Genomic DNA, 10,998 nt, shown 5'->3' with positions numbered 1-10,998 from the left:
GGAGGCCCGGTGGACGCGACGCTGTTCAGCAACGAGAGAAAATCGATTTGCCAGCGGGAGAGCTCCATCTCCACATACAGAGCCAGGCGCGCTTGCTCGGAGAGAGACACGAGTGAGCAGCAGGGCGAGAAGACGAGGAGACGAGGAGACGAGAAAGCGAAAAGACGAGAAAGCAAAAAGACGAGAAAGCGAAAAGACGAGAAGGCGAGAAGGCGAGAGGAAAGGAAAGAGTGAACGCGCTTAAGGAGAAGAGGTCGAGGAAAGAACGGTCATTCAAACGCGCTTCTACCAGAGAACGTTTCGTCGAAGCTAGGGAGGAGGAAGTCGATTCTCACACACCGCCCCAGCTCTCATGTTTGCCTCGCGATGATCCACGCTGTAGAGCTCTTCTTGACGAGTGACTGTGTGTGAGACACACTAGCGACGCTTCTGTGTCTTCTTTGTTTTTCCTTCGTTCTCTCCCCTTTTTAATTACCTCTTCTCCCTCTCTAGCGACTTCAGGAATCCTCGAGTGGAGACACCGCCTTAGTCGCGCCGCTTTCTTCCGCCCTCTCCGTCGCCACCCTCGTCTTCCTCCTCCTTCTCCATCTTCTCCATCTTCTTCTTCTCTTTTCTCTTCTTGCTAGTCGTTCTCCCGCTCATTCGCCTCCGTTCCCCTTCCTCTTCTCTCTCTTCTCTCTCTTCCGTCTCTTCTCTCCGCGTCTGTGTCTTCTCCCGCTCGTTCCGTTCACCGTGAGGTTTCAGCGAGAGAGAGAGAGAGGGAGACAAGCAGCTTCTCAGCGTCTCGGGCGTCGCGGCCTTCCTTCTTGTCTTTCTTCATGCTTCATCTTTGTCTCCTCTTCTCTGCACTTTCTCTTTTTCGTTCCTCCCCTCTGCGTCCTCCCCCCTCTGTGGTCTCTGCTCGTTTCTCCACACCCTCTTCCCCTGCAGTCCTTCGTCGATCTGTGCTGCTGGAAACTGTATGCATGCGACGTCGTTCGCTCGGCCCGGGGGCTCTCGTGTGTGTCTGCCATCTCTTCTTGAAATGACTTGTCTCTCTCTTCGAGCGCTGGGTGGGGAGAAGCTCGCGTCTCCTTCTCTCGCCTGTCTCCTCCCCTCACCGCCTCTGCCCCGGTGGCTCTCTTCTTCCCCTTCTTCTACAGAGTCGAGCCGCGCGTCCGCTGCCGTCCGTAGCAGACGCGGAGGAGACGCCTGTCTCCTCACCCTCGCGCGGCTCCGCTTCGTGCGCTAAACGGGGAAGAGAAAAGCGCGAGGCAGCCAGCAGAACGCCCATTCGTCGGAAGGCGAGACGCAGAGGAAGAGAGGAATCGCGGAAGAGAGTGGAGCGCGAGAAGCAGACGAAGGCGGAGGGAAAGAGGAGAAGAGAGAGACAAGAACAACATAAGACAGAGGAAAGACAAAGAATCGAAGCCTAGAGAGAACAAGACACGATGCAGATGGCTGCTTGTGGCGAGGAGAAAGCGGGGCCAGCTGCGTCGCACGGCCTCTGCTACGATGAGTGGATGCAGGTACACCGTCCACGAGCGAGACGCTTCATGAACTCAACTGCCTGTTGCTTTCTTTGGTTCCACTGCCAGTGGCTGCAAGTGTGTCTGCATTTCTTCGCCTTCCTGCTTTTCTGAGTATCTCCACGTTTTGCTGGACGCCGCTTATAGCTGCTGTACCTCGGCATGCGTCTCCTGCTCGCACTCTCGCCGCTTCGAAGCGGCTCTGCCCTGAACAGCTCCGACTCCAACGCATTTGCTCTCGTTTGTTTGCTGCATGCAGTGCGAAAAATGCGAACGGTGGCGCCGGTGTCCGTCTGGGACTGCCGAGGCGTTCGCCGCGACTTCGTTCTCGTGCGACAAAAGTTTCTGGGAGTCCGTCGACCGGCGCTCCTGCGCTACTAGAGAGGAGGACTGGAGAGGCCAAGTCGTCACTCTCCACGACACTGGCGGCGAGGAGCGCCGCTGGAACAGACTGAAGCGCCCCAAGGTTGAGGCCCGGTCCGAAAAGGAGGTAGGCAGCTTTTGAAGTTTCGGAGGGGGAACGTCAGTTGAAGGAGTCGGGTGAAAAGAACGCTCGCGAAACGCTCCACACCTGAGACCGGAGCAGCTGGGGACGGACGGCGACACAAACGGACAGAGGGAGAAAACATTCAGGGAGGTGAGAGAAGTCAAAGGAACTCAGAATCCCAAGGAGTCGAGGGAAAACAGTAGAACGACCAAACGACGAGGCACATTGGAAGAGTTAAAACTCCACCCGAGGCCCTATAAAAGGTCCACATGCACCACGCGAAAAGAAAAACAGTGAAGCAGATCCAAAGAAAAAAAAACAGATGTGAGGACGCAACGCGAGAAGAGAGTTACGATGACATGCGCGCAGAGGGAGAGAGAGAGAAAACGCGTGCATCTCCTTGTGCTCTTCTGTGCCATCCCGTCTCACGCGGTTTCTCCTCCTCATGCCTCGATCGAGAACTCCATCTCGTGCCGTTTGCTTGCGTGGACGTCCAAAAAATGTTTCTTAGTTCTCCAAATGTACCTCTGCAGCCTGCTTCTTATTCAGCTTCATACATACCTATAGACATATACATACATATATATATATATATGTGTGTGTATATATGTATGTATATTTATATGTATGTATACCGAATGGTTGCTGTAGATGCCGCACAGAGGAGGCCTGCCAAGTTTTGTCTCTTTCCATGTCCGTTTCGGTGTCTCGTCTCGAGTGTGCGGAACATCCCCCCGTTCTTTGTCTTCTTGCTGGCAGGAAGGAGACTCCTCACAGCAGCTGTCTCCGTCGTTTCGCCTGCCCTCGAGCCCCGCGGCCTTCTCTGCCGCCAGCTGGCTGTCGACTGCTGGCGCATGCAGCGAAACGCGTCTCCACACGGCTCCCGACAGCGTCGCGGCTGCCGCACAGCGTCGTCGGCCTCCTGGCGCCTCGCCGGTTTCGCTCACCGCTGCCTCGCTCCCCGCGCAAAGACACACTGACGGAGACAGAGGAGCAGAAGGAGACAGAGCACGAGAGAGAGCAAGCGTGGAAGAGAATCCCGCTCCATGTTCTTCGCTTCGCCGCGCAGCTGAGATGCCTGGAAGGCTTTTTGCCTGCAAAAGCGAGAAGGAAGGTGGAGGCCTCACTGCGTCCCTTGGCAGTCCGCGACCGCAGTTGGTTGGAGATTTCGAGAGACCTCGAGAGCCTCACCTTCCGTGTCTTGCGCGAGAAAAGCGTCTCGCCTTCGCTTCCTTCGCAGGCCGACAGCCAGAGCTCTGTCGGGAGTCACGGGATCCCGAAGGCGGTCGCGCCGTCGCGGCTGCTTTGCTCCGGACGCTCAACGACGCCTTAGCCTCTGCAGACAGCGAGCGTCTGCGCTGCTCGCCGTCGCATGAGTCCCTCGATTCTCCCCAAGTCTCGTTTGCCCGCCAGAAGTCGGCAGGAAGTCTCCTGCCGTCGCCGAGGCCAGGCCGTTGCGGCGAGACTAAGGAGACTCGACACCTGCAGAGTCGTGAGGAAGCAGAAGACCGGACTCGCCGCGCCTGTCTCGAGTTTCTGTGGACTCGCATGCAGTCGCTAAAAGATTCTTCCTCTTCTTCTCCACCTCTCTCTTCTTCGTTTTTTTCCTCTCTCGCCCGGGTGCCTGTGAACGCACTCGCGGCCGTCGTCGCTCGGGAGCTCGCTGACGGGGAACGGGTGTCAATCAACTCCCAGCGGTTTCCGAAGGGAGATGGAGGAAATGGAGGAGATGGAGAAGGACGAGCGTTCTCGAGAGAAAGAGAGGCGGGAAAGGAGGGGACTCCCTCCCATTTCTCTCCTTTCTCCTCTCAGCGGAGAACGGGAGGCATGCCCTCCCTGGGAGGCGAGCGAGGCGAGGAGGTGCTCTGGAGACGATGCTTGCAGCGCGAGCGCATGGAGACAGAAGATTCAGACGGGGCGTCCTCTCTGCTGCCAGGACTCCACCTACCAAGGGAGCGCCTGTGTGGGGAGAGACTGTCTCCTCGCGGCGGAGACACTTCGGCCTGGAGGCGGGCCATATCGGCAGGAGGCAACACTACAGGTGTGAAGACAGAAACGGACATCAGTCGAGAAGGAGGTAAGCTAATTGAGAAGAAGGAAGCACCGCGGACATGATCACAGAAAATGGGCGAGCGCGTCAGGGCAGGACTTCCAGATACTGAAGGGAGAACGACGCGGAGTGTGCAGGCAGAGACGAAGAGGCAAGGAAAGCGAGTAGAAAAAGGGGAGAGAATGACATGCTGGAAGCGATAGGAAGAGGAGACGACAGAGACGCAAAGCAGAACGCAAAGACGCGAATTTCTGGAGAGTAAACAGACATTTTCTGTTCTCGTGTGCCTCTCGAGTCATGCACTCTTCATGTAACTTTGCATGGCTGTCGTCGCCCATCTTTCGTTTGTTCCTTTGTGGGCCTCCCCCCTGTACCCTCTTTTTCTTCGTCTTCCTCATTCCTCTCTGTCGCTGTCTCTCCTGTTCTCTGTTTCGGTCTCTCTCGCTGCAGATTTGTCGAGAGCTCCCTCGTCGTCTCCTCCCCACACCTTGTCCTCCCGCACTCGCTTCCGTCCCTGCTTCCCTGTCTCCTGTCCCTCGCAGCCGTTTCCTCACGTGTCTCCTCGCGAGGCCTTTTTCGCTGGAACTCACGGAGCTTGCAGGGACGCGCTGGCTTCGCGCCTCAGCTCTTCTCCGTGGACCGCGGACTCGCGTCGCCCTCCGGTCTCCTTCCGGCAGGAGTCTTCTGTCTCTGTGTCTCCGCATTCTCCAGCGTCTCCTCATGTGTCTCCTGCGTCTCTCGCCTCGGACTTGCTGCGCCCCGCGAGCGACATAGAGAAGGAGTTGCTGGCCTACCTCGCTTTGTTGCGAGGGTGTCGAGAGAAAGAGCAAAGTCACGAGCGATCGCGGAGCGACGAGTCCCTGCGCGTACATCCGAGCGTCGCTGCTTCTCTCGCGTTCCGAGAGACAAGCCGAGGCGAGAGACCGACAGACGGATGTTTTCTGCATGCGCCGGAGAAGGCGGTTGATGAATGTCGGAGACAGCAAGGAACCGCGCAGAGAGAACGAGACTCGCCGGCCTCAAGCGCGGTCGCGGAGACAGAGTGGGGTGCTTTACACAGAAGGCAGATGCCAGACTGCAGACAGGCATTCTCCGGCGAGGCCAGAGACGCCGCCACTCACAACGATCCAAAGGAGCAAGCACGAAGAGAGGACAAAGAGATAGCCCAGCAGACGGTCAGTCTCTCGACTGATGCCCAGGTGACTCCAGTCTCTCCGGTGTCTCCTTTGGCTCCGAAGATCGCGGCTCTGCTGCGCATGCGGATCATGCAGCAAATGGTTTTGCCCACCGACAAGCCGAACTGCTTCTCGATCACCTCGCGCTTCAAGGCGTCGAACCATTCGAGCATGATTCACGACGTCTACCGAGTAGGGAAATATCAACAAGCGATCGACATCGTCTGCTCAGAGCGCAGAAAGAAGAAGAAACTGGGTGCTCCGCCGAGCCTGGAGAAGACCTGCAAGCGCTCAGCAGACCGCCACGAGCGAAACGGAGACAGAGAGGCGGAGAAAGCAGCGAAGCAGAGAGACGAGGAGGAGAAAAAGAAGGCAGAGACAGAAGCGGCGCGGCGAGATCGAGGAGACGCAAGGAGAGGAGGGGACTCTGGGGAGGAGAAAGAGAAAGAGAGTGTGGGAAAGGCGAGAAAGAGAAGAAAGGAGGAAACTGCCAACAAGGCAGAGTCCGAAACGGGAGCGAGAGCGACAGGGGAAGGCGAAGAAGGCGAGACCGAAGGAGAAGAAGAGGAAGCGAAAGAGTTGGAGGAACAGGAAGAAGAAGCAGGGAGAGAAGACGAAGAAAAAGACGAAGAAGAAGACGAAGACGGACCGGATGTTCTCGAAATCGGGACAGGACCGTATGCACTGTTAGCGGTGAATGCAGCAAGGGCAGGCGCTCGTCGGGTGGTTGCTTTGGAGGCGGATAAACACAGTGCTTCTTCAGCCTCACGGTTCGTCCAGCTCTTCGGATTTGACAAGCAAGTTTCTGTGTTGCATGCCTACAGCAGCGATGTGACGCGAGCTCAGTTGGCCGAGCAATTCGCGGCGCTGCCTCTCCCCGCGCGAAGACAGAAGCCGCGCTCAAGAGACGAAGCGACATCAGAAAAAAACACATGGAAAGAAGGGAACTTTCGAGAAGAATCAAAAGTTCGAGGAAAAGGAAAACAGGGAGACACAGAGACTTCGAGGAAAGACGGAGAAGGCCTTGCGAGAGAAGAGGTCAAGGCGCCGGAGCAACGTATTAATAAGGAAAACGAAAGAGACCGAAAGGGAGAACAGAAGGACGCCAAGAAGGACGGACAGGAAGACAGTCTGTCATCTTCCCTGGACCGGGAGCTCCCGGGCAGGAAGCGGAAGAGAGGAAAGACAGCAAAGGACTCCCAAGTCTCCGACGCGCGACGTCTCGAGCGGATCAAAGACACAGTGGTAGCCGTTTCGACAGCTGAGTCCTCCGTCTCCCCCGTCCGTCCTCTGTCTCCTTCTTCTTCCTGTGCTTCTCCTTCTTCCTCCCCTTCGGCCTCAGATCCCTTTGCGCGACTGTTGATCATTCACGAGATCATTGGGGACTTTGCGGGGAACGAAGGAGTTGCAGATGTAGTGCGTCTTTTGCAGCATGAACTTCGTCCACACCGGCCGCGTTCGATTCCGCTGGCGGCGAGGTCTTTCATCCTGCCCTGCATGTTCCCCACATCTGCGAGTTTTCCTTTTCCTCACTTTCTTCACAAGCAGCGCAGTCGTATTTCGCCTCGACGGCGCATCATCCAGGCGATTGGCCTGCGACAGTTCGCGCTTCTGCTCGCCTCCGGTGCGTCGGAGGTCACCGTCCTCTACGGATCGCCCTATGCCGCGGCGGTGCAGCTGGACGGAGACGCGGAGACGGCCGCAGGGCCAGGCGAGAGCTGCTCGAAGAAAACGCGCAAGCAAGGAGACAGAGGGACAGCTGAGGCGGCCTCTCAGGTTGAGGCAGGACCAGGCGCAGGTGAAGGCAAGCGCGAGACGAAAGAAGCAGGCGAGAAGCCGACGAAAGTCGAGGCCGAAACGAGGCGCAACGGCGACGCCCGCACCGTGGTGAAGGGTGGGGCGCCGCTGCGCCGAGAGACAAGGACGAAGAACGATAGTCCAGGAGGAGCCAGATCTGGAGCAGAGACACCACCAGGAGAGAGGTTTAACGAAGAGGGATCCAAAGAAGAAGAAAGCAGACTTGCAGAAGAGGCGAGAGAGAGCGCGAGTGCCCAGGAAGAAAGACAGAGTTTTTCCGCGTCGACTGGCCGCGACGACTTACAAGGCAGAGAGCGGGGCGCGACCCACAGAGACGCCGGGAGAGAGGAAGGCGAACAGCGTCGAGTTCCGCTTCTCTCTCCCGTTTTTGAGGAACTTTTGCTGGAAGAAGACATGGAATGCCAGATGCAGCAGCGAAGACTCCTGCGCTTCGTCGTCGAGAAACGCGGCGCGATGGCCGGTCTCGTCGTTACCAACGAGGTCGAACTCGTCAAGGTGAGTGAAGGGGTCTTCGTTTCAAGACGCCTTGTGGAAGGTCGATGTCGATTTCGAACTGTGGAGAGAACGTGTGCCGCGTTGGTATCCGAGTTCCTCTTTTGCATTCTTTCTTCTTCCTTCTTGGTTTTTCGCTCGAGTTTTCAACAGCGAAGGTACATGCATGCGTCGCATCTGGTCTCGCGGAGTCGCCTGTGAGGAGTCGCCGCCGTCGATCGTGCCTGTGAGTTCCAACTTCGGTGTCGGTCTGGCTCGTTTTTGCTTCATGTTTGTTCTGTATCTCCGAGGCTCCGTCGCGCAGCCGGAGACCGCGAAGGGTATGAAAGAAACGCGTTTCGAGCAAGAGAGAAATGCGGAGAGAAATGCAAAGACACCCCGACGATCAACAGCCGATTTGTCGCTCCGGATTTCGTTCTCCTGGCGCGGTGGTTTGCATGCAGGGTCTGTGTGTGGGGACTGCAGAATGTGTGACAAGCGGGCCGACTCCTCATGCGTTTCCAGACGAGCAAGCGTCTGTGTGGTACAAGGCCTTCGTCTTGATGCCCGACGAAGTGACTGTGGAGGTCGGCGACCAGGTCCTTGTCGACGCGGTGGCCGATCTGCAGAACTACGAAGAAGAGAAAGACGAGGAAGCCGAGCGCGAGCAGAGCACGCCGGGCGAAGGAGAGAGGCGACGCGGGAAGCCGCCGCCGCGAGGCGAAGAAGCTCAGGAGCTCCCCAGGCGCTCGGCCGGACCTCAGAGGAAACGCGGCAGAAAGACCAAAAGAAGAGGCGTTCCTGTCGAGCGGGGTGTGCGTGGAGAGCGGGGAGACGAAGACCATCATGGAGAACATGAAGATGCATGCACAGGGACAGAAGGAGAGACCGCAAACTGCATGCAAGTTGGCGACGGGTCAAGCGGTTCTCGAATCGGGCAGCTGTCTCCAGCCTTTCCCAAAGACCACCGAGGAAGCAGCAAAGAAGGAAGAGGAAGAGAAGAAAAAGAAGACGAAGAAGACGATGTCGAGAAGGACAGAGAAGAAGCGAGAGACGAGCAGAAGGAAGCAGAGAGAGAAAGGAAGAAGAGCAAGATGAGGAGGTCAGGAGTGGACGAGGAAGTCGAGAGAACGAGAGAAGAGAGGCGCAACGGGAGGCACCCGACTCGGAGGGGGCTGGTCTTTCCTGGAGCTTCTTCTTCGATTGCTGCTTCTGCTTCTCGGCAGCCTTCGCCTGCCTCAACGGCGTGTATGCAGTCGCGCTCACAAACGCATGCGTCGCCGTCTCGATCGCCCTCGATGTCGGTGAGAATGGAAGGCCAGAGGAGGAAGAAGCGCGAGAAAGAACTGACAGAGAAGGAAGGTGAGCAGACGGAAGAGGAAGTCGAAAAAGACGCGATGAGGAGGGGACGACCTGGACGTCGGTCGACGATCCCACAAGCGACGGAGAAGACAGAAGAGGACCGATGCAGATCTCGACGTCGAACACCGCGCGCCAAAGAGACCAGAAACGACGAGGAAGTCGAGAAACGTAACGGAGAATCAAGAGAGCGAGAGGTGAAGGTAGAAGAGAAAGGTGAAGAAGAGAAAGGTGGAGACGAGGAAGAAAAGAAGCGTCGGGAGGGAAGGATGACCCAGAAGAAGGAGAGATTAGAGGCCGAAGCCCACCGAGCGCCGCGAACTTCTAAACGGACGAAAGAAGAAGCAGAGAAGAACGAGGACGACTTGACGACAAACCAAAGAAGAAGAGCGGCACCCCGCAGACGCCACACCCGAACTCGAGCACAGCGACAAGAAGAGAACGACGAAGAGGTGGAAGAAGAGATGAAAAATGAAAGAGAAACAAAGGAGTGCAGGCGACGGCGCGCCGCTATTTCTCTGGAGAGGGCGAAGCGAGTTGCAACGCGAAAAACGACGCAGGAAGTGACAGAGGCCGTCGCCTCGGAACGCTTCACAAGATCACTGCCCTCCAAGCTCAGACCTGCAAGAGTCACCCGACTATCTGCGCGGCGGAAGATCGCCTCTCAATCTCCTTCTTCCTCTCCTTCCTCTCCTTCCTCTCCTTCCGCTCCTTCCTCTCCTTCCTCCTCTCCTTCTTCGCCGTCTTCCTCGTCCCCTTGTTCTTCTCCCTCTTCTTCTCACGCGCCGCTCGCGTCGGCGTCGGGGCAGAGCCGCGAGAAACGAGGAGAGAGAGACGGATGTGTGGGGTCGCCCTCGTGGCTAAGTCATTCGCGTCGTGATGGTCGGGAGAAGCCGAGAGTTGCAGGAAGTCGAATCGACACTCAGCCGCGGCCGTCGCCAATGCGCCTGTACTCGCGTCCGTCCTACAAATTTGATATTTCCATTTTTCGTCAGGAAGATGTTGTTGGTTCTCTCCCTTCAGGTGTCTCTCTAGCTTCTCTTTCCTCTGCAGCCTTGCGTGGACTCCGTCCGTCGTACTTTGCGTCTGTCGACGTCCCCTTTGAGGAGCAGGTTCCGCATGCTCCGCCTTCTGAAAAATGCCAGCAGGGCAAAAACAGAAAACGCAGTCATGTCCCTGGAGAAGGAGACCTTTCAGCGTGACCTAGGTTCTCTTCTCATCACGTCTCCGCTCAGGGGGTCGCCTTCGTTTCTCTCTCTGTGTCTCGGTCTGCCGCTGAGTCTCTCTCGGTGTGTGTTTCGCCTCCCTTTTCAAGTCGATTCCACAGCCGCAGCTTCCGGTTCTGAAAGCTCAGAGACATCCGTACAACGACGCGCACTGTGTGAGCCGCTCGTTTCTGCGCTTGTGGGATGTTCGTGAGAGAAAGTGAGAAGAAGAGACCCATCGGGGTGTCGAGTGTGAGGGCGCCTTTCTGCTCTCGAAAAGGAAAACGGACAGAGCAGTTGTTGTGAGAGGGGAGACGGAAGCAGAAGAAGGGAGAAGAGAGCGTGGAGGGAGGGGGCAGTCGATATGAAACAGCTCACGGTGACGCTCGCATGCAGGTCCACGAAGATTCGTTTTGAGTGTCAAGAAAGCGTGAGTCTCTCTTTTTTGGAAGTGAAAGAACCGTTCCAATGGACGTCGAAGGTCCGCCGAACGAGGAGGCACACACGCTGTGAAAAACTAGAAAAAATAGAAAAAGTAGACTCCAAAAACGTGGGTTCATGCGACGTGAGAGGGTGTTGGGCTCGCGTCAGAGGGCGAAACCGCCTGCCACGAAGACAGGTATATTTTCACTGAGAACTCCTTTCACTGCCTGCATCGCGCTTTTTCAAAGGAAGTTCAAAGGATGTCTATAACGACTTCGGGGCTGCTCGTCAGCACTCAGACCTTCTCGGTTCGCGTACATGCCAATGCAGGAAAGAAGCCTCTCGCGTGAGTAAAGGATGTCTTCTCTGTGACTCTATACAGTACAGAAGCACCAGCTTTGTTCGTTGCTGTTGATGCAGTGTCGAAACTGGAAAGTCCAAGCGATACACTTCTCCAAATCCCTGATATACTGCTTCTGCAAGAACTATTGCCCACTCACAT

At 56.7% G+C, this 10,998-nt stretch overlaps 1 protein-coding gene across 1 annotated transcript; it reads left to right on the top strand.

Moving 5' to 3' along the window:
* Window positions 1-79: 79 nt before the first annotated feature.
* TGME49_244120 (hypothetical protein) lies at window positions 80-10,995 on the top strand. Its single transcript, XM_018780700.1, has 5 exons — window positions 80-1,508; window positions 1,768-1,998; window positions 2,755-4,072; window positions 4,496-7,533; window positions 7,974-10,995. Exons 1-5 carry the CDS (start codon window positions 1,431-1,433, stop codon window positions 10,068-10,070), a joined length of 6,762 nt encoding a protein of 2,253 aa, XP_018637536.1. The 5' UTR covers window positions 80-1,430; the 3' UTR covers window positions 10,071-10,995.
* Window positions 10,996-10,998: the final 3 nt, after the last annotated feature.

Source organism: Toxoplasma gondii, chromosome VI (genome assembly GCF_000006565.2).
Source record: "Toxoplasma gondii ME49 chromosome VI, whole genome shotgun sequence".
In the NCBI taxonomy this organism is placed as follows: domain Eukaryota; phylum Apicomplexa; class Conoidasida; order Eucoccidiorida; family Sarcocystidae; genus Toxoplasma; species Toxoplasma gondii.
Note: the sequence above shows the minus strand (reverse complement) of the source record. Positions and strands in the feature narration are given on the sequence as shown.